We start from the raw sequence: 23,880 nt of genomic DNA, 5'->3' as shown, positions 1-23,880 counted from the left end.
GTTACCACGGCGCCATGGCCCAACAAAATTTGGCCACATCGCGCCAAAAAACATGCGGTTTCCAGAAGTTTGTATGCAAAGCAACCCCTCTAGTGCCGGTGACTCGTCGAGGTAGTCAAAATTTTGTTGCGCCATAGCCCCGGGGGTAACTCTTTTCGGAAATGTAAAACCTAATATAGCTATTGCTTACGGTGGGCTACATCTCTCTCACAAATACGGAGACTAACACTACTACTTACAAAGTCACTACTATATATTTCTCAAGCTAGCTAGTAAGCACGTTTCAGGTGCATTCTGACGCGCTATACCGCTTATACTGCTATGCCGAAAAAATACCCCTCCACAATCAAGAACCCTATTTTTAAAAATTGCAGAACATCTCACATGAAACACTCGGTACATTCCGCTACCCTTCAAGATGGTGTGTTTCTGGCCACCGGCTTTTTCTGGATTTCCAAGAAAAAGTTCAATAAGGTATAGATAATAGGATTTCTTTTTTATTTCGTGTGCCCTTGAGTACAGTCTTTTCAGACAGGCATCTACGTTTTGTTGAGAAGTGAAGTTGCCCGCAACCTGTCGCACTATAGCTGTTGTTTAAACAGGGCAAAATGCGGTATTTATTGCGATGGCATAAATCTCTGTAGGACGCTCGTGATAGAACATATAACGCATAACACATCCTTTCATAATCCGATTACCTTCTATATAGACAGCTCTCTAACTGCGCACGTAGATTTACGGCTGACATCCACGCTTCACAAAAAAAAACTAAAACTAGAGAAGATTTTTTTTTTTGCTTGTGCTATTTTTCTTCCTCGCAGCGACCGATTTATTCTGTGAAACAGAGGTTTCGACATAACCTGCGCTCGTCGCGCAGAGCTGAACATAGAGCGCTAACTACCAAAGTTGTTTTTATTAGCGTTTTTTCTCATCAGCGCCGAATGAACCAGTTTTTTGTAGCGATAGCCACTTTACACTAGCACTTCGAGCCTTCACTGTGGCACCCCTTCAGCTGCGTGGCCACCCTTGAGCCCCGTGGCGGCGCCACTTGATGACGTGTTTTGACACGTGGTGCGGAGCAGCTGCCGGCGGTGCGGAACGCCGACGAAACCGAATGGGGGTGGTATGGCGATGGGGAGAGAGAGTGAATCCACATTCAGAGACGAAGATGAAGAAGGAAACGGCCAGCGAAACGGAGCGATAGCCACACCTGCTTTCCGAAAAACCTGGAGTGACGCGATAGCTACAGCTGGCCGCGAGGAATTCGCTCAGTCTAATTGCAAAGTCAGCCTTTCGCCGCTCCGTTTGTTGTTGCCTCAAATACGGCGGCACCATGGGTATGTTCTATCGCATATGAGGCAACAACAACGAACGGAGCGGCGAAAGGCTGACTTTGCCATTCGACTGAGCGAATTCCTCGCGGCCAGCTGTAGCTATCGCGTCACTCCAGGTTTTTCGGAAAGCAGGTGTGGCATTTTTTAAGCCTTTATACCTGTTCCTCCCATGCTGAAAAAAATTGGGGCAGACATGAAAAAATTCGCGAAACAAGCTCAGACGCTACATAATATCAAAAAGAACAAAAAGTTCGCTATAACTGCAGCAGCTTATCGGCCTTCATAAGCGCGTGCTAGCGGCAGCAACACTATACACTGCACAAACATGCGACGGTCGTTTCATGACGAGGGTTTTTCTATGTGGGTCCTCGGTGTTCTGTTCGCTTTGCAAGGTTGCAGTTGGAGCGTTTCTGGCACTGACGTGGACCGACAAGCCAAGCTTACTACCGTGAGTTTTCCGTATTACAGTCCTTGGTCCCCGTGTGGGGATAACAGAGGTGTAGTTCTTTAGAGCCACAAGAAGGCAGACACACACGTCGATGTGGTGCGTGTGTTTCTTAGAAACGCCGCGCGTTATAACGACTAGCCAAAATGGCAGGCTGCACAAAAAGCTAATTGCCATCGTGCGGTTTCAATACCAAATTCCCATCCCCTTTTCGTTTTGGTTTCATGTCGCTGCAGGAAATCTACGTAGCAAAACTGTGCTATTTTTCTGTTCTTTTGCCGAATTCTTAGCGCTTAAATATTGGGTTGTGTTTGTGGATTAAATGTGAAATACGTTTAATGGTTAATCTCGGTAGAACCATGCCAACATTCTTCAAGAGCGGAGGTGAATATGATGCCAAACATGAAGCCAAACTGGATGACGGAGTTTCCGAATCGTTCTCTTCGAATGGTATCCAGGTTACCGGCTGCGATTCCCTATCCATATCATTCGGAAGTCACGCAGTTGGGGCGACTCATACGACGAGGGGAGGGTGAGAGCGCGTTTTAGCCATCATGGTTGTGTTCTAGTTAGCCACAACTAAACAACAAAACGACGCAGCGAGCCACTAAAACAATAAGGCTTAGTAGAGATAGCTAGCGCGTTCACTTAATACATCGTTCTGCGCGTGTACGAACGGATGCTACAGCGGGACAACCGTGTAAGCACCACTCCTGCTAAGTGCGTCGAACCACAGGAGAAAATCGCTCCTTTCTTGGAGCTAACATATTCGAGATTTAACTCCTCAGGAAGATGCTACGCCTTCCCTGCAATGCATTTCATGCTCAAACCTAATTATAATGAAGAAATAAGTCTCAACGTCTTTTTCTGACAACTCTTTTCATCTCAAAGTGCCTTACACACGTTGTTTTCAAAATATGCTGTGTTGCCCAATCCTTTCCTCAAGACTGTCATTAATGTTATGCTGTGTTGTTACGGGGTTAGTTTTGTGCGAGGTATGTACAGGGGTCAGAATTCGCAAAACCGCTAGAGGGCTTTCCGCCTGGACTCCTGAGCATTGTATTTACATTTTGGGGAGCATGTCTAACCACCGGGTGGCTGAGTGGTTAGTGGTCTCGGCTACTGAGGAAACAGGTTTAATAATTGATTCATTCACTGAAGAAATTTTTATTCATTCGTTACTTAACTGATTTGTTTGTTTTATATATTTGTTCACTTAATGTGTTAATTTTAAAACGGTACTTACGGCCAAATGGTCCGCCTCCGCAGCGGATATGTGAGAATGTCGCGAATCGGTAACGGGTCCCCGACTTTCCGGAATACTATCGCGTGCAGCTTCGAACAAGAAAACAAACAAATCAAACAAAACAAAACGAAGCCGTATTTATAAATTAAAAAAGCAGCCAATAAGAAACGAAAACACAAATAAAACACACACTCAACACGCGTACAACACCACAGAATAAAGGAAAGAATTCACCAGGTACTGAGCGTCCCAGGTGAAGCGGGGATGCCTTGCAATGAGGACGGAACGCTGGTTGATGGACTGCGACGTGTAGCTGGCGTTGCGTCGACGTAAGTGGCGTAAGACAGCCAGGTGGTATCAGGAGCGGAGAAAACTGCACGAAGACGCCGGTGGTCTTCAGTCAACAGCCCAAAGAACTTGGCAGCGGCAGGAAAAACGTAGCCAGGTCTCGTCGACGGCGTCACGAAATGCCGGAGGCATGAAGCAGGCTATCCAAGAGTGCCTTTCGGCAGCAGGGACCCTCAGTACATCGGCCGTCACCTCCACGCTTGAATGACACGATCTTCGCTGCTCTGTCTTCCTTAATAATAATAATTGGTTTTGGAGGATAGGAAATGGCGCAGTATCTGTGTCATAAATCGTTCGACACCTGAACCGCGCCGTAAGGGAAGGGATAAAGGAGGGAGTGAAAGAAGAAAGGAAGAATAGGTGCCGTAGTGGAGGGCTCCGGAATAATTTCGACCACCTGGGGATCTTTAACGAGCACTGACATCGCACAGCACACGGGCGCCTTAGCGTTTTTCCTCCATAAAAACGCAGCCGCAGCGGTCTGTCTCCCTTCACACCTCGGTTTTCTGACACGTCAGCTCTCCGCTCCTCGTGCTCGCCACGCTCTTAGTCGCCGTCGCCTCGCACACACTATTCGCACGCCCACACGCGCAACGCTGGGCTGGCACGCACATGCTCCGCTGTCCGACGCACCACGCACCACTGTCGACGCACCGCGTCTGAAAATCCCCCGCAGATTTCGTGTGCACATCAAAGAGAACGTTGCCCTGTTTTTGGCCCAGTTATTCAACGTATACAACAGGGGCGACGTTCATACTTCTTCGGAGATCTCGTCTCACTTGCGCTCCTTAAAATTCATTGCAGTCTCGGATAGCTGTTTTCGCCGAATGGATCATGGCCACTATAGCGAAAGCCTAGCGTTCTGCTTCTGCCGCGAACGCCCCATTCATCGCACGAGACTTCCCAAACTGATGACTTCTACCAAGCCTATGCCGTCTTCAACTGCGTGCTTCCCTGGAAAACAGTTACTCCGAATACATTAGTGATGCGGGTGAGGCTCCCTCCTCTCAGCTGCTGGCTACACTATCTGTGCTTTCCTTGCATCGGCATAAGGTCTAGCCGCCGATCAGCTGAGTTGCCCTGGCTGCGTGTCCTTTCGGCTATTTTTCTTCCCTTTTAGTTGCTCTAGAACATGTAAACTGCAGGTTTTTATGGCTATAGCCTTGAATGGCTCATACTCGCGGTGACCGTCCGTCCGTTACATTACCACCTAGGTCACGTGACATTCTGAAGTCAAGTGAGCTTGTGGTGTCACGTGATCTTAAGGTCACGAGGCCGTAAGATCACCGGAAGATCTATAATTTGGGTAAAAATTGCAAAAGGCTCTCGCCTTCTGCGAGGAGCGCCTTCCAAATTTTTTTGTCATTCCATCCCTAAGCTTCTTTCTTCAATGATTATACCCCTCATTTTTTTACCGCTAGGCTCATCGCTGTCTACCGCCTATTATGCCAATTCCGGCCTCTTTCGCTGCTTCGTACCAATCAGCCCACATATCACAGGTGGCGGCTGCTACTCGTAGAGGGATGCAAGAATTATCCTGTAAAGGGAACGCCTCGAGCTTTTACTGGTCTATGTTTTTTTGTTGTTGTTGTTGCAGTTACACCTAGAGATGGGTCGCTCAGGAGTGAGCCGGATCTTCTGAGCCGCTCTTTTAAAAGAGCCGGTGAGCCGTGGCTCAGTAAAAGTGAGCGGCGGTTCTTTTGGAGATCCGGCTCACTGATCCATACGACCGTAGTCCCGCGTAGTGATCCGTGCCGAACGGCGAACTGTCCCGTCAGAGCTGGGTCGCTGGGTCTTCTGCCGGGTGCGATTTGCGCGCCATCTGTTAGCAGTGCGAGAAAGCTGGTTTGTCGTTCAGTTAGCCGTGTCGAGCAAAACTTGGTGCTGGACTAGTTGGTTAAGCATTTCGTTTGAAACAGGTCAGCGCTAAAAAAGACAAACACGGCGAGAGAACGACGACACAAGGGATGAGCGCTCATCCCTTGTGTCGTCGTTCTCTCGCCGTGTTTGTCTTTTTTAGCGCTGACCGGTTTAATAGCCGTGTCGAACCGTCCGTCAGAGCTGCTGGGTGTAGGGTGCCTCGATGCGCGCGCCCTCTCCGCCGCTCCGTGCAGGGTGGGGACAACCGCGTCGTCTGCTGCAGTGTCCGCCATATTTGAGCCCACTCGTTTCAGAACACTGGAGGTAAGCTTCTCTGCGCAGCGAAGGCCCCTTCACCATCGCGGCGAAACAGGTTTTGGAGGCAGAAATAGGGTGCATCGCTGGGGACATCTATTGTTGCCGAACCCTTTCCTACAGGCTTCTGCCCTGTGTTGCTTTCACAATAAAGAGATTAGGGGCCGCTCTCCCAAGCCATTGCTGCGGTTACAATGCACCCTCCCCGGGCTGCATTCCTGAAGGAAATTTGAAACGCAGCTGTGCCAAGGTGCTCGCCTGGCCGTGCACACCATAACATAAAGGAATAAAAGTCGTTTGCGCTGCACCCAACTCTTCTCCCTCGGACAGTTCGCGTCGCAATCGTAAAGGTGTTTTTTTTTTTATGCAGAAAAGCTGACTTACGGAGTTTTGTAAATTGTCTGGGACTCAGTGCGCTGACTCGCAAAAACAGAGTTTATCTCGTTCGCCGCAACGTATTAGTCAATATTAAATGCTGAGAATGATAAGGCTTATTAATGAAACATTTTACCCCCTCAGAATCAAATGGACGCAATCTGTAGGCCCTTGGACATTCGTAGTCGTTTTATCCTTGGCATCGCTTGTTTTTGTTTGTTAATTTGTGCAGGTAAAAAAAAAGAAACAATGCTGTGGTACAGGAGTTTGCACTGTAGCTGTAATATACAATGCAGCTGCATAATTCGTGCAGCTTTTTTTCATGTAAAGTAACCACTTTAACAAAGCATGGGATAATTTCGGCGCCTTCATACCTTCACCGAAAACATTAAGTGAACGCAAACTTGACTGTGAAAAATACTCTCATGAAAAGGCAAAAAAATAACATCTATCAACAGAGCCTATATTGGGAAAATGCGCGTGTCTCATCGACTGAGGAAGTTTTTCTTATATAGTGTGAAGAGTTAATGAGAAACGTAAGTGCATAAATTTCACTTACTTAGGAGTTGTAATAATGCAGTTTATTTATGTTGTAAATTATTAAAGCTACTGTCAAAAAATATGAGACAAGCGAACTATGGTGAATTTGACATTTATACACAATATTTACAAATCTCTTCACGGCAAGCTGACGCCAGCACACGTTTTGCTTGCATGTCCATTGACTTTTTTTTCTTCCAGTTGTCGCAGGTGAATTCGCAGCCTCGTTCGAGCGTAGGTCGAGTATAACAACTTCTGAATGATTTCGTTGTGAACCTGGCATGTTTCAACATTAAACGGAACCATTTGTCTTAGGTATGTTATCACAGCCTGCACTGGAGATTTCATAGTTAGAAGGCTTTCCGCCCATTCTGTGATGCCCTTAAAATGCTCCTCGCACGACTTCAGCACTTTCATCACTTCAGGACTGGGGTAATGCAGGTTGTCGCCATTTTCGAGGTACTCCTTCAGCCTTGTGAGATATGCATTTTCAGCGTCACTAGAACCGAGCAGAGTAGCTTTGCACTGCTCGCAATTATTTATGGCTTTCAGAATACCTTTAACGAGGAATCCGGCAATATGGAACAGAATGCTGCATTCAGTCGATGTTAGCGCTTCAATGAAAAGAACCTCCGAGTCATCGATTTCCTTTACCTCGGCTTCAGCGAGTTCACGTTTCCCGTTTGACAGAAGGTCAACCAGGTACTCAGAATCGTCAACACTGTAGCTGGTGGTAGACGGCGTGTGCAAAAATTGGCTTATGCACACAAGTTTCAGTGCGCATTTTATATCATAGGCGTCTGGGACAGGCTTCCTGAGACGAACCACATAGAAAAGATTCTCAAGGCAATCTTGTAGCAGCCTGCTGGTGAGTAAGAAGCTGTAGCCCTCCGAGTTCAAAAGAATGTCTTGCAGGCGAAGCACGACCGTTGTGGAGATCAGGAGGCCCGCCTGCGATGGCTTCCACTGAGACGTGCTGCCCATGCTCATCCCTTGAAAGGTGTTTAGAGCCAGGTTTAGAGTTTCCAGAGCTCTATGATGCTTCGCCACATCGTGCAGACTTAGGGCAACAGATGGATGACGCGACGACATTAATGCGTACCATCTTGATACCAGCTCTAAAAACCAAGCTGTTGTTTCTGCCTCTATGTCCAGCACTTTTTCCTTGATGAGGTATCGGATTGCACTGGGAGCTTCTCTGAAACATTGCACGGCAAGTCCGACTTTCATTTTCGTAAAATGTCCAGATGAGACATGGGCTTCAGAGAGCTTCGGTGCGAGCTTTAGCTCCCTTTCCTTGTCAAACTCCAGCACAGCATGCACATGATCCAGTTTCACTTCGCGTGAGGGAAGATCGCACTGGCTGGCTGTTGCTTTACTTAATGTAAATGCATGAGATGTTATCAACTGACCTTTAATATTCTTCAAAACATGAGCAGCGTCTGCGTTGAAGAACAACTCCATATCATTGAGCGAAGGGTGTGGTATTGAGCAGGTTGTCTTCGAATTTCGGTGGCTAGAAAATCCCAGCTCACGCCACATCGCTCGATTTGAGGCGCCCATGTCGGACGTTACAACCCGAACTCTGAGGGAAATATCGGCGCAGAGTTGGACAACTTGCAGAACAATGTCCTTGAGCGTGCGGCCATCCACATGGCTTCCAGTGAAATGATAAGCTATCACCTGCTTCCATCGCTGGTTGAGACCTCCAACCATAAACACCAGAGCGTGATTAGCAGGCTCATCTGGCTTTTGTGGCAATGTCACTCCCCCATACACAATGTCTTCAGCGCGGTCAAGCTGAAACCCTCTGGCAATCTCCATCTCATCGATAAAGAGGACGCAGTCTTTTTCTACATCTTCCATGCCTTGTGCCTTCGCTTGGAGAAGTTCTACAACGTCTGTAAGAATTCCTGGTGAGAACTTGAGCCAGTGGAGGCGACGAGATAGAGTTCTTTCTGCCGGAAGTGGATAGCCGAGCTGTCTGAGAGTTCTGTAACCAGACTTCCCACAAGAAAACTTCAGTTGAAGCCCCTGTTTAATAGTCTGCGGCGACCAGATGCTTCCCTTGTTGCTTTTTCGGGAAAGGGCACGAACTTGATCTTTATTTAAAAATTTTATCCTTTTTTTAAAGTGCTCTACGGCGCTTTTTAGCTTTCGCACCTTCTTTCTAAGAGAGTTAATAGTCAAGTTGGCTTTTTTATGCACTTCTTGAAGTTGTCTGTGGTTCTTTCTCACATCTTCCAGTTGTTTTCTCAGTTGAGCGCAACAACTACTGGATGAATGTGCATCGCAGCCTTCATTTTGCTCTGTTTGTCCATCGCTAGGCTGATAGACAACCTCTTCACTTAAGTTCGTTCCCCCAGGCTCATCGCAATCCGCAAAAACGCCAGGTCCTTGTTCCTGCACTGTTGAGTTTGATGTAGCTGGTAGAGCGGGTGTGCCTCTCTCCTTAGGAGCCTTTCTTTGGTGGTGGACCATAGCTGCACAAACAAAAGGAAATGCAAGAGCAGAAATGAGTGAAGTTCGTCAGAATTGCTCAGTCTCGGCAGTTATTTCATAGCTGCGCGAACCATAACCTAAAAGCGAAAATTTTAAGCTTGAAAAGTTCCAATTCCAATTCAATTCCAATTCCAATTTATTTCAACATCAATACCCACAGACACTGATGTCACGGACAGTGGGCAAAAAGCCACAAAAATAGGGCTTGGCAGCGCCCACTGACCGTCTTCTTGACAGCGACACAGCAGTGCAAATATACATTAGATATGAGCAAGACATGAAATCAATGAAAAGAACTTGTGCAAAAAAACTAGGCAGGTAACACTTTGCATACAAAAAATAATGATAGGAAAGTAACAATATCACCACACATCTGAACAAACAGTCAATAAATAAGTGCAAAAAACACAGAGGCGAACGCGTTGTAACTTGAAAAAAAAAATATATATATATATATGTGTGCGTAATCAGTTAAGTAATTTCGGCAGTTGAAATCGCAGCATCTGGTCACCATATTTTGTGCGGTTACACGGAACCTCCCAAATCTCGTGATAGCGAGTGTCCCGAACATTTCTGTTTAGTGTTAGACTCGATATAATTTCAAGAGTTTTGTTTTTCTTTCTGATACCTGTTTGATAACGCTTTCTGAGAGTATGGTGATAAAGTTCAGGAAGCGGCACTAATTTTAACTCCCTGAATAGTGGTTCGGAATGAGCAAGGTATGGGACATTCATGATCGCTCGAACAGCCTTCTTTTGTATTATATGTAACTGATTAATGTTTGATAAAGTGGTTGTCCCCAGACTAAATAACAGTAGTTTATTATTGACATAAAAAGAGAGTTATATATAAAGCGTTTTACACATGTAGGGAGGCAATGTCTCAATTTAGAAAGTACTCCGGATACTCTGGATATTTTCCTAATGATTGTATCTACTTGCAGATCCCAAGACGTGTGCTGTTCAAAGAGCACTCCCAAACATTTGGCAACAGGCACAATTTCAATGACAAAGTTTTAAAATTGCAATTGGTAATGCAATTGGTACTGCATTTAGAAGGCCAGATTTTAAGCGCTATTATTCTAACTCATGAGTCACAACAGTGATGCACATCATATTTGCCATCAATAATAAAATATAGTGCAACTTACGTCTGAACGAAAAAATGGTTGGAACAGCGTTTGACTTTAGCAGCTTCCTTCCATCCGCGCGGTGATTCTCGTAGCAGTTGTCTTCGAAATGGGCCTGCATAAGAAAATTAATTCAGGCGTCCAGTATGTAGTACAAACAGAAAGAAATGCCCCTTTTGAAAGATACACAAGTTCTGGCACTGCTCCAGCGATGTTAAGGAGTCGCGCACACTCGGCAGCTGCATTTATCAAATCCTAAAAGTCAGACTAATAATGGCTGCGCACAAGGGAAATAGCCGGCACTGCACAATAACTGCGCCAACGTTAGAAATGCCAGATAGAAGCAACAAGTTCTTAGCGAAGCTACTATATACGAAAGCTCACATTCACGGGAGTTTTACCAAAAGTAACTAATTCCTGGCTTCGTCAAACAGCCTTGGAACAAATAAAAACTCTACAAAACTATTGTCAAAGTTTCTGACGCTTCTGACGCATGTCTCTTGATGCGTTTGCTTTTAGGGCCATTTGAAAAATTAATCAAGAACCTGTCGGCTCTAAGCTAACCGACTACAAGCAAGCAGTCTGTTATTGCATAAATGCCGAGTGCTTCTGCAACGCTTCACTGTATATAACTAATATTACCGTTAGTTGTGTTTATTAGCCTGTGCACAGAAATACAAAATCCATGTCCACACCTGCGAGTTATGAAAATGATTTTCCGCCACTCATCTGCTGTATAATTCCTCCTTATATATGTTTCATAAAAGATGTAGTCACGTAGCGTGCGTAGTTACAGCCTTTCCAGGAACACTAACACAACTTCCAGCGCACATATTAAATGTAAACCTGCAGCGACAGACATAACTACAAAAAATCGCAACCGTCCAAATAATCACTGTACTTACATTGCATATGCGCGAAGAGTTTGCAGGCTGCCATTTGTCCCGCTTTATCTTCACCGTCCAGAGGAGCCTTCTTTTAGGGTCTCTTGGGAATGAAAACATTCTCCAGCCATTTCTGGAGTGGTTTGAGCACAGTGGCACGCAACAGCCAGGCATCTTGCGAGTTTTGAAACCGAAGAAAACTGCGACCGGGCGGACGCGCGACCACGCACGTGCAACCGGCCCGTGGGGAAGCGAGGAGTGGGCTCAAATATGGCTGCCCTCTTCCGCGGCGGCGGCACTGACCCTGTCAAAGGATGGCTCCACCCTGCACGGAGCGGCGGAGAGGGAGGGCGCGCGCATCGAGGCACCCTAGCTGGGTGCGATTTGCGCGCCATCTATTAGCAGTGCGAGAAAGCTGGTTGACTGAACCACGGCCGGTCTTGATGCGCGCTTTCTCTCTCCGTACGGCCTGAGCAGGCTCCAAGGGGACAATGCGTTTTTTTCTTCGCTGCTCCGCCGCTGATGTCCGCGAGAGGGCGCAGCGAGCCAACCCTTGTTGCGGGGGCGCCGGAGCCGGTTTTGAGCAGCAAGTCGCCGCGCGCGTGTGCCCATTTTTTCACGTGCTGGTTTTGTCGCTGTGCTTAAACGTGTGAGCGAAAGGCTTGCCACGTGAAGTTATCAATACTCTGCCTCATGCTTCGCTCGCCATGCTGACAAGGTCACCTTTCCCACTAAGTTTCTGCGTCGGACTTCTCATGGATACTCGTCTCACAAACTTGTGAAATGAAGCTTCGCTATAGTGTGGCCATGGTGTACTGTTGTGTGCCATTCTGTCAATCGAGGGCCGGAAGAACCCCCGGTGTGTCGTTTCACCAGTTTCTAGTTGACCAGGAACTGTGCACCAAATAGCAAAAAAAAACATTCCTCGGGAGAATCTCGTCATTAATTAAAAATCACCGTCGACTACAGTATGCAGCAAGCATTTCTTAGTGTGTGACTACGTAAGTGATTCTAAAATAAGAAAGCTGATTCTCGGTGTGGCTCCAACCGTATTTTAAGGGCATCCTTCAACTTAGCACCCACTGCAAAGAAAGCACGCAGGACTCTAAAGGTCAGAGACACTGCTCCTTCCAGGAAGCCAGAAAAACGAAAGGCAGAGCCGGAAAATTGCGAGCATGCATTAGAGCCGCCGGAAGGTGAAACCAAGCAGATGGCTACTATATGCACGCAAACAGCGATGCGCAGCGAGCTAGCCGATACCTTTTAACGAGAGCGAGGCTTCGTTCACAGGTAGGGTACTATCGCTCCAAGGCCTCAAAAGCACAGCAGCAACTAGAAGCAGAAAGGAAGGTGGTATTCACATATCGCGACAACAAGCTCTACTCATCTCTTAAAAATATTGCTTAAGACGCTGAAAAGGGGGAGAAAAAGGCTGTCTTCCTGCTTCACCAAATCGATGGGTATCAGAATAAATTCCAGTCTTATCCCGAAGAAGTAATCAGAGATTGCTTCATATGGCGATTTCTTTCGCCGAAGGGTTATGATCATGCCCGTGCTACTCTGCTAACACTGCCACATAAGTGCACACTGCAGCGCTACGTTGGTCCTAGCTCAACTTCTTCTGGGATGAGTTACGCCATGAAAGGAAGGTTATTTCAGGAGGCTTCCCTTCTCAGCGACACAAACAGCACATGACTTCATTAATAATCTATGAAGCAGCAATAAAGCCGAAGTGCATACATGATCGGAAGTCCGACGTGGATTTTGGGATAAGAGACAAGCCAGGAAACGGTGCGCCACGTACCAAGAACGAAACGCTTGCTAACCGAGTGCTATGTTTCGTGCTCCACGGAGTGGTCAGCTGGTACAAGATACCATGCTCATATTACTTTACGAAGCAACTCAGCGGGAGAGACTTGTATGCGTGCACGAAGGACGTCATCTCTGCAGCTGAGGAATGCGGCTTTGTAGTCATTCGTATCGTTACGGATAACTACTCAGCCAACAGAACAATGTTTAAGCACATGGGGAACGGTTCATTGCCAACTATAGTGAATCATCCTCAGGACGATGAAAGAGTAATTTTTTTAAGCTTCGATCCTTGCCATGTTTTCAAGGATGTCCGCAGACAAGTTTTAGAACGGGAGCTCACAGACTGCACTGGCGTCATCAGCGGTGCATTTGTGCAGAAAATGTATCAGCACCAGAAGGAAATGACGGTAATGTTGGCCAGAAATCTGACACGAAAGCATGTGTATCCGCCAAACCTAGAGAAAATGAACATGCTACGCGCCGTGCAAGTGTTTTCGCTCCAAGCCACCGCGGCTCACCTCCAGCAGAACTGGCGAGTCAGCTCCATTCTCTTTGCTTTCAAGGACTCAACATCTACTATCAAGTTCATGAAAGTGATGAAAAAATGGTTAGACATTCATGACACAACATACAAGGGAAGTGACTGCAAAACGCCCATCTCCAAGGAAGACGATGGCCGGCTACCTTGGCTGCAAACTGAGTTTTGCGGCTACGTGAAAAATATTCAAGACTGCTCCATCGCCACTGGCGTTGGGAACTTCACAGAGGAAACGTACAGGGCCCTACTTTTCACCACGAAATCCACAGTGGAGGTAACTCAATTTCTACTGAGAAGAGGCGTCAACTACGTTCTCACTAGAAAGTTCAACAGTGATCCTGTCGGGGCATTGTTCGGAAAATTGCACTTTATGTGATTAGGTAACGACGCGCTGGACGCAAGAGCCGTTACAGCAGCTCTGGATCACATTGTAAAGAAAAAAGCACTGCCATCGAAAGAAGCCACTAATCAAGGTGAAAACGCTTAAGAAGCGGCCGCCTCTGTTCCCCAAGATGTAGTTGAAGAACTGAAAGCTCTGCGAGCACATCTTCCAGCTCCGCCTGCGTCTGTTGCTTATTCAGGCATGGTGTACGTAGGCGGCTATATTGCCAAACTTATCAGTGATCTTGGGTGTGACGCCTGCGTTATGCTTGTGATGACGAACAATACTACCAGCCCCTTTTAAAAACTTCTGCGTGCCCAGGAGAATGGTGAACTTCACTATCCAAAGCCAGAATTTCTAGCTCTCTTGGAAATTGTTTCGACGTTTTTTTGAAAAGGCGTTCAAGGATATTCCACGATCAAATATAATTTAAACCTAGCAACTAATCTTTGAGGCACATCTTGAAGGCTCTCCCCGCCTATGCTGCCCGGAAGGTGTTGACAGGAGCAACGCCAAACGCTTAGCACATCTGATCCCTGAAAAGTTTCTCCGATTTCTTCTCGTCAATTACACAACGAAATTGACAGACCAAAATGACAAGCCGTCTGGGTTTATCCACAAACCAACGCGAAAGAATTTCAGGCTATAAACGACCTCACTCGGAACTGTCAGTAACATGACAATGTTGTATAATTCAATACATGCAGTTCTTGTTATTGGTGTAAGTTTTTTTAAGTATGTGAAACGTTGTCGGAGTTTCAAAGAGCAAATGGTCTGTCTTATCTTATAGAGTTTCGTACAGTGCGAACACATTGAACAGGTGCGTTTGAGCACATTGCAGTGGCAAATGCTATTATCGCCAGAATACATTTTGAAGTACCGACAGAGGCTGTGCCGGCCTTTGAGATGAAAGAATGTTTCCTAACCATGGTTGTTACTGATATACCTTGCTTCAATTTTACTCGAGCCAGTCCCAAATGATCCAGCCGAGCTATGCGCCATCATTGCATGCCAACTTCAATGTTTTGAGATCCATCTACTACTTCCCTGCTTTGCATGCCTACAGCGATGGCTGCATACGACACGGTTGCCAAGTTCTTGTTTAACGCTGGGAGCAGCCGTTCAGTAACATGTGCAAGATGTCAGAACCAGCGCGCCGAGGCTGCCTCCAGCGAACATTTCAGCGCCTCTCTTCGAGCGGATAGGGTTGGCTCGCAGCGCCGCCGGAGAGATGCGGTGGTAGGTCGCAACTTCCCCTCTTGCGCAGGCCGTAAGAGAGAGCGCGCGCTCCTCTTGAGACCGGCCGTGACTGAACGGGTCGGGTCGCCCGCTCGCTGGACGAGAGATCCGGATCTCCAAAGGAGCTAATCGGCTCACTGAGCCGAAGACCCGGCTCTTCAAAAGATCCGGATCTTTTGAAGAGCCGGGTCTTTGGCTCAGTGAGCCGTTTGGCTCCTTTGGAGATCCGGATCTTTTGAGGAGCCGGGTCTTTGGCTCAGTGAGCCGTTTGGCTCTTTTGGAGAGCCGCTCTTCTGGTGAACCGATTCTCTCGTTCAGTGAGCCGTTTGGCTCTTTTGGAGAGTCGCTCTTTTGGTGAACTGCTTCTCTCGTGCAGTGAGCCGTGCGGCTCTTTTGGAGAGGCGCTTCTCTCGTTCAGTGAGCCGTGCGGCTCTTTTGGAGATCCGCTTCTCTCTCGTTCAGTGAGCCGTGCGGCTGTTTTGGAGGGCCGCTTCTCTCTCGTTCAGTGAGCCGTTCGAGGAACCGTTCAATCAGAGCCGGCTCTTCTGGCAAAGTGCGTATTTCTGGGCGAGTTGGTTGAGATACATTCTGAGCAAAAGAGCGCTCGCAGAGCTTGTCCTCGCTTTGTGTTGTCCTGCGGTGTTGTGTCTTCCTTGTTGTCGTCCGTTGTCTGCGAGCGCTGTTTCGCTCAGAACGTGTCTTCTGGCAAATCATTGGCAAAGGATGGCGCCGTTCGTTGACAGCTGTTGTTCGAGCGATGTCTCACTACTCCCACCGATCGTGCATCGTGAGCTGGTGCAACATTTCGAGGGTATTAGTTAAAATACCTATAACACGGTTATTCTACTAATGCACATATCGTTTTTTTTTAAAGCCAAATAACTAAACTCTATAGCAGAGGTTACAGTGTAATCTGCTAGTTATTTGGCTTTCATGAAAACAAAACGATATATGCATCAGTAAAATAGCCGTGTAGTAAATTCAGGCATGGTCTCTTCCTTTTCTTAAGAGAGAAACAGGGCCTCTCCAGGCAGTGTTTGATGATGGGGACGATTGTCGAATGCAGATTATGAAGAGAGGAAATATATCTACATAAATGTACAAAGGCAAACTGAGTTACAGAAGCAGATCTCACACAGACGGTCGAACTAACTGTAACTAAAAAAAGGTAATTCTCACACAGAGAACATACACTACAAGACCTTACTTATCGACCCACGTGTTAAAGCCTAGGTATATTTGCAGAATTACAAGCCACTGCACGGAGCCTCTAGCTAAACTAGGCAATACCGACTTGTGATTTGTAATGCACTTGCTTGCGTTTTTGTAAGTTTTATAAACAAAGAAATTAGAGCGGCCGTATTTCGAGGCCCGTCCCAAGTTTCGATAACCAATGAAGGTAGCCACGTACAGCCCTGAAGTTTGATACAACCTCGAGCCCAGGGCTTGGATAAAAGAAAAACACATAACGAAAATTTCCGAAAAACCTATTATTACGGGAGCCCTTACCTTTCCTGCGTGATGCTCTTTTCCTTCCCCGCCCCACCTGCGCGTCGCCTCTCGAAGGATGACAACTTTTCTTTCTTTTTTTTCTCAGCTAACTGGCGGTGCCACTAACCCACTGTCTCGTCCCAGAAATATCAGATAGCGGAGGCCCGCGACGCCTCGGCGCCATCAAGAATGCCAGCAAAGAAAAGGGCCCTTCGCGGAACACGTGGAAGTGCGCATATTTCCGCAGAATAAGCGGCATCGAGCAGCAGCAAGCGAACGAAGTGCGGAACGGCAGCCGCGCGGCGCCTACGGTCCTACGCCCTGTCTCGATCGTTTTCTTTTTATGCCGACTCAATCTCCCCCCCCCCCCCTTCTTCTTTTCTCTGCCGCGTGTACTTTTTTTTTCTTGTGCTTGCGCGCGATACTGGCGACCATGCCGTCATGCGCCTGTCCTATTACAGCACAACCGATGTCTGGCCTCGTTTTATTGATGTGCTAATGATACACGCTTAGAAATTGCACAGAAGCGGATGACAAGGGCGACATTTTCACGACTACACTAATGAGAACAAATGAAGACCAGGACGTAAAATGTGCTTCACCTATTGTATTTAAACACACGGAAGACTTCGTCTTCGAATAGTGTTGTTGCACCAGCGCACGTTCAACTATTGTATTTAAACACACGGAAGACTTCGTCTTCGAATAGTGTTGTTGCACCAGCGCACGATGCACGACCGGTGAGTGGCGTAAGACGTCATTCGAACAGCGCAGGCAAAGTACGGCGCCATCCTTTGCCTATTAAGGCTTCTTTATTCCTCCCTTCAGTGGTATCGGGTGTCACACTATAAAACGCATACAAAACCAAACAGACGGCCATGCACACCGTACACAGCGGGTGAGTACGAGTAGCACGAGTCTACACACGCCGACCACCACTCATCGGTCAGAAAACGAAACTACAAAACTTCAGGACAAAAAAAAAAAGAAACCAAAAACTCGGCGCCAGCGGCCGTGCACCCGCGGGGATATCCGGCTCTGGCTGAACGGTTCGGCACGGCTCACTGAACGAGAGAGACTGGCTCTCTAAAAGAACGGCTCTGTCTGAACGGTTCAGCGTGGCTCACTGAACGAGACAGCCACTCTCCAAAAGAGCCGCCGCTCACTTTTACTGAGCCACGGCTCACTCGCTCTTTTGAAAGCGCGGCACAAAAAGACATCTCAAGGCGAGGAGGTGGTTGCGACTGCTAGGGGAGGGGATGGTCGCTGCGCTGTTTGGGGGGGGGGGGGGGGGGACAGAAAGGAAGGGAAGTTAGAGGATGAATGGATGGATGGATACGGCTGAACCCTTTGAATCGGGCGGTGGTTCAAGCCACCTATCCATGACTTATCAAATTTTACTCCTGTCTTGATTTTAGCCACCAATCAGCTAACCTTCGCGTGGTTATCTCTACCCGTTTAAAATCTACTTTCCCTGCGCTGTCCTTAAACCCCAATGCCTTGGATAAATCATCCCCGCTGCTTTCCACTGTGGGGTGAAGGAAGTGCTCGCCGCGCGCCACGTCGCGGGGGAGAGGGGGTTAGAGTGAGAGAATGAGGCGGAGGTGCAAGGGAGAGAAAAAAAATAAAGAGCTAGAGACGCGCTTGAAGGAGCCGGTAGCATGCAGAAGGAAAAGAAAAAAAAGTGATGGTCCCTGCGCCGCACTTGTGGAGAGAAGGAGTGGAAAGGAAAGAACCACGGCTCACTCGTTCTTTAAAGGAGTTGCTCAAAAGACCCGGCTCTTTCCTGAGCGACCCAAGTGAGCGGGTGAGCCGTTCAAATGATCCGGCTCACTTCAGAGAGCGGGGCCGTTCTAATCTGAGCCGCTCACTGAAGTGAGCCGTGCTGCCCATCTCTAGTTACACCTACAGCTTTTCCATGTATGTGTCTCTGTGTAGCGATATAGAAAATCCTCGAACTTCTACACTCCTGTTCCTCAGCGACCAGAAACAATTCACCCCTTGTGCTGGAATCATACTTAGCTTGAAACGCTGCCTCCTATTATGAGGGAGACCCGCCGCGGTGGCTCAGTGGTTAGGGCGCTCGGCTACTGATCCGGAGTTCCCGGGTTCAAACCGACCGCGGCAGCTGCGTTTTTATGGAAACAAGACGCTAAGGCGCCTTTGTGCTGTGCGATGTCAGTGTACATTAAAGATCCCCAGGTGGTCGAAATTATTCCGGAGCCCTCCACTACGGCACCTATTCTTCCTTTCCTCTTTCACTCCCTCCTTTATCCCTTCCCTTACGGCGCGGTTCAGGTGTTCAAAGATATATGAGAGAGATACTGCGCCATTTCCTTTCCCCAAAAACCAATTATTATTATTATTATTATTATTATTATTATTATTATTATTATTATTATTATTATTATTATTATTATTATTATTATTATTATTATTATTATTATTCATAATAATAATAATAATAATAATTTTTATTCACAAGTCTACAAATGCAATCACAGATACCAGGCTCGCCTAAGCCATCACATGTGGCTTGTCACGCGAAGCCTGTCAGTCGACAGCAAGACTCGGCCGCAAAAATTGACTATTTTTGGGGGGGAAAAAAAGGTAGAAACCGAAAATTTTCACAATGGCATAAATAATAATTGTTTTTTTTTGGTGGAAAGGAAATGGCAGTATCTGTTTCATATATCGTTGGACACCTGAACCGCGCCGTAAGGGAAGGGATAAAGGAGGGAGTGAAAGAAGAAAGAGAAAAATAGGTGCCTTAGTGGAGGGCTCCGGAATAATTTCGACCACCTGGGGATCTTTAACGTGCACTGACATCGCACTGCGCACAATGGCACAAAAATCAATGTGTACAGCACAATCATTCTAAGTACAATTTCTTTAGTTTTATGCGAATATCACGTACAGACTCACAGGAATTAATTTCAGGGGGAAGAGCATTGAATATATCTGGAACATAATAAGCTCGACTATATTTACCAAATCTGGTCCGTGTCCGAGGAACTGAAAATGCAGGCACATGACGTAAAGGCCTGGGAAGCACAGTAGGGACTTTAAATGTATCGCTCCAGAAATGTTTGAGTACAACTGTATGGACAAAAAGGGATCGAAAATTGGGCATCTTTAGCATCTGAAAAAGGTTCACATTTTGCGGAGTACACACATCGTAAGTAACACTTTTTAACATGCATTTTAACAATCTATTTTCACGTTGATGCCAGATACCAGAACAATGAACAAAAGTTGTGATTCCATACCTGAGTACACTGTAGGCTAAGGAATGAACCAATAATTTCCTCACCGAAATTGGTAGAAACATCTTAATACGATACAAAATACAGACGACTTTACGAAGTTTTGCACACACGTAGGATAAGTGAGTAGAAAAAAGAAGACCGGAATCAACCCAAATCCCTAAATACTTAACAGAATCCGAAAACTGTACTGGAGGGCAAGTGCAGTACTTACATCGGGATGAGTGTAGATAAAGGGGGTAAGAAAGTGACACACTCTTGAGTGGGCTGCGTAAGCAAACTAATTTTGATTTAGAATGATTAATATCTATTAAATTCATATCAAACCAATCAATTAATTTTCTGACGTCAGTTTGAAGCATTGAAAATGCGTTAGAAAAGTTCACGTAGCTATTATTATTATTATTATTATTATTATTATTATTATTATTATTATTATTATTATTATTATTATTATTATTATTATTATTATTATTATTATTATTATTATGAGGGCACGATGCTCGAACAAGACGGCATTTTTGCAAGGAAGAGAGCAGCCCTAATTTTATGTCACATCGGTTCCATTTTTTGCTGTTCACAGCCCTGGCTGAAATAATCGCAGCCACACGCAACTGATTCCGCATAGTTCCAGACTGTTGTAGTTACCTTGGCGCCGTATCTCGATGACTCCTCGCGAGCTTTAAATTAAGCGTGGCCGAGAGCGGCAAACATTATTTCCGTCCGACGACCGCCGAGCACGCATGCTGCTATATCGACGCCGCCAGGCCATTCAGTTTTTTGTGGGCAGCAGTCATCCCAATGAAGAAATTATTTTGGAACCCTTTTCGATGTCTTCGCTGTGGCCGAACTGCCGTCACTACACTGTGATAATATATTCTCTCTCTGAGTGGCTAACTGAAACGGCATAGCTCCGAATGAGCTGCAAATTTTCATAATACATAACACGCTTCCTTCTCCCTCTTTGGCAACGTTCCACATCTTCCCTCGTCCTCTACGTACATCAGAGTGCCCACGTCCCGCACTGCCGCTACTTTCTCCACATCAATGCGATTCCGGCGATCGGCGCGTTCATTTGGCGCACGACTCATATTATTGAAAGAAGTTAGGACGGCGCTAAAACGACAAAGAGGCACGAACACAACAGGACGGGCGCCAACTTGCAACTTGCAACAGTTGCAAGTTGGCGCCCGTCCTGTTGTGTTCCTGCCTCTTTGTCTTTGTCGTTTTAGCGCCGTCCTAACTTCTTTCAAGATATGAACCAACTAGCCCAAATCAAAGTACTTCTTGACTCATATTAAATGAAAATTCTCGGTTTTGCCATTCATATTCTTCTGGTATATCCTGTCGCCCAGCTAGGCCAGCTCTGGAATGCTCCATTGCTTTACAAAATTGCAATTCTTATTTTACGGTACGTAAAACTGGACGCCTGTTTGGTTTTTCAGATTAACCTTAAGGATTAGACAGTAACCTGGGGTACTGATAATAGATTGCGTAACAAAACTCGTGGGCCTTGAAGTTATGGCTTGGCGCGTCTAATAGCCTGAGTCAGATGTTCTCATAAGAACCTTTCAAAAACGTTAAGTAATTTTGGAGACCATAAGCAATCTACATCTAGAACCTATAATGAATAAGAAATTTTACCGAACACATGTTGTATAGAAATCACTGCCATTGCACGCAAAGTGGGCAAAAAGTCTTTACCAACAAAAGCATCATCAAACCAATGATGAATAAAATTTTGCTACATAAAGCGCAATCTAAATTCATTTCAGCAACAACCTCAAAAGAACTGACTATCTGGAGGTAAGAAGATCCCTACAATCATCAGCGTTACGGACTGGGGACGCCAGGAGCTAAAAACAGCTCTGAACAAAATGAAAATGGTAATAATTATTGGTTTTGGGGGAAAGTAAATGGTGCAGTATCTGTCTCATATATCGTTGGACACCTGAACCGCGCCGTATGGGAAGGAATAACGAGGGAGTGAAAGAAGAAAGGAAGAAAGAGGTACCGTAGTGGAGGGCTCCGGAATAATTTCGACCACCTGGGAATCTTTAACTTGCAATGACATCGCACAGCTCACGGGCGCCTTAGCGTTTTGTTTCCATAAAAACGCAGCCGCCGCGGTCGGGTTCGAACCCGGTAACTCCGGATCAAAGAACCGAAAAGCTTTAGCTGTGTGCGAAGTCACTTACAGATGCTTTGGAACGCCATCGTATTGACCAACGGCCCACCGCCCCAATGGCTCTGAAACAAGTCCTCAAGTCGCTGGTCAGACATGTAACAGATGTTAGACATTGCTGTTCGCTTGAGAAGGGTTAATTGCGGGATGCGGTAGAAGTCTGTGCTGTAATTTTTTTTTCTTGGGATGTAAGTTGTTTACAAGCATTCATTAACGTGAACAGGCTTCCTTCTAGAATGTTGCTCGTAGTTTTGTAGCGATAGCTAAATCACAGTAGCATTTCGAGCCTTCAGCGTGGCGGCGGCACATGACGGTGGCTGCGCTGCCACTGCCACGTGGTCACCTAGTTAGTCACGTGGGGCGGACCAGCTGCTGCTGCCGGCGGCGCGGGGCGCCGGCGAAACCGCGCTGCAACAGCTTTGCGCATGTGCCGTGTCAAGTCTGACGAAAATGAAGAAACGCCCAGCGAAACAGAGCGGCAAAGGACTGACTTTGCAATTCAACTGAGCAAATTCCACTCGGCCAGCTGTAGCTATCGCGTCAGTCCTTGGATTAACCAGAGCTAAACCATCGCCAATATTTTAGCAGTCGTTTTACTCATTGAGTTCTGTTGCGTCGGGTTTTATAACGACTAAGCAACTGGGGTCATCATGCGCCAACCACAGGTCATTTTATTCATTGTTCAACTGTTCATTCTTGTACTTTTCTTTTGACTTAAAATGACATTGTTTTCTAAAGATACATCGATCTACGGTGCACACAACTCTCCAGCGTGTCATTTTACCCCCTCCCGTTTTCAAACCATCTCCATAGATGACAGGGTTTCAAGCGGTCGTTACTGTATTTCATGATAACCTCTTTAACTAGTCATAAATGGCATTGCAATTACATCGAAATGTGCGATTCGGCATCAGACTCTTCCAAAGTCAAGTACTTGCCAAAAGATATTGTGTTCAATTAACGAGGCTGGTGCACAATAGTAAATATTCTTGGGAGGGATTGCGTAGGTAAGTACAGAACAGCCCCTAGAAAATTTTTAAACATATATAATTTATTCTACTTGAAATACGAGTCCCAAATAGGATGTCTCTGCAAATAGACATAATTAAAACACGCAATAAAAACCGCAACGGCGTCATTCACATGGCCCATTGAAAAGAGATTGCCTCACAAGGGTTCAAATTATTTCACTGAAACCGTCATTTAATTTTCACTAATTCACCCAATGGCTATGTAAACTAAAACGTTTCCAATATGTGTCGGCCCGCCGCGGAGTCTCAATGGTTAAGGCGCTCGTCTAGTGAGCCGGAGTACTCTGGTTGGAACCCGAGTCCGGAGAGCGCGTTTCGATGGAGGCGAAACGCAAAGGCGCCCGTGTGCTGTGCAATATCATTGTACGGTAAAGATTCCCAGGTGGTCGAAGTTAATCCGGAGCCCTCCACTACGGCGCCGCTTTCTCCTGTTTCCTCTCACTCCTCAATTTATCCCTTTCCTTACGGCGCAGTTCAGGTGTCCACCGATATGTCAGATAGATACTGCGCCGTTTACTTTCGAGCCCTCGACTACAGCACCTCTTTCTCCCTTCTCTCACTCCATCCTTTATCATATTCCTTACGGCGCGGTTCACGTGTCCACTGTTATACGAGAGAGATACCGCGCCATTCACTTTCATCGAAAACCAGTTCTATTTTTGCCAATATGCGTTGCTCAATCTGGGTTCTGCCTAGACCGAGGTTTTTGACGTTGGAAAGAAGGTGTGCATGTGCATTCTCTCTTGTGGCTAGGCTGATCAATTTTTTTGTCGACTATCAGCGCAACGCCGTGGCTTCCTAATACATCGGCCGCACCGGCCGGTGTTTACATTGCTCTAAATTAAAGGAAAAGAGTTGACCATGACACCCTAGGCATTGTTGTGATGTATGCTGCGTTGCTTGTACTGTATTTAGAATGTTGTTGCTTGTGAAACGCAAAAAATTGGCGGTGGTTTAG

At 46.4% G+C, this 23,880-nt stretch overlaps 1 protein-coding gene across 1 annotated transcript in view; it reads left to right on the top strand.

The window, feature by feature from the left end:
- The first annotated feature begins 1,671 nt into the window (after positions 1 to 1,671).
- Positions 1,672 to 23,880, top strand: part of LOC144103823 (lipase lipl-1-like) — a 120,574-nt gene continuing 98,365 nt past the window's right edge. The window contains exon 1 of the mRNA XM_077636524.1: positions 1,672 to 1,782. Coding sequence (XP_077492650.1) covers positions 1,693 to 1,782 — 90 coding nt within the window. The 5' untranslated portion in view covers positions 1,672 to 1,692. The remainder of the gene's footprint in view (positions 1,783 to 23,880) is intronic.

The sequence above is a fragment of the Amblyomma americanum genome, chromosome 9 (assembly GCF_052857255.1).
Source record: "Amblyomma americanum isolate KBUSLIRL-KWMA chromosome 9, ASM5285725v1, whole genome shotgun sequence".
NCBI classification, from domain to species: domain Eukaryota; kingdom Metazoa; phylum Arthropoda; class Arachnida; order Ixodida; family Ixodidae; genus Amblyomma; species Amblyomma americanum.
The sequence above is the reverse complement of the archived record's forward strand: the minus strand, read 5'-3'. Positions and strand labels throughout refer to the sequence as shown.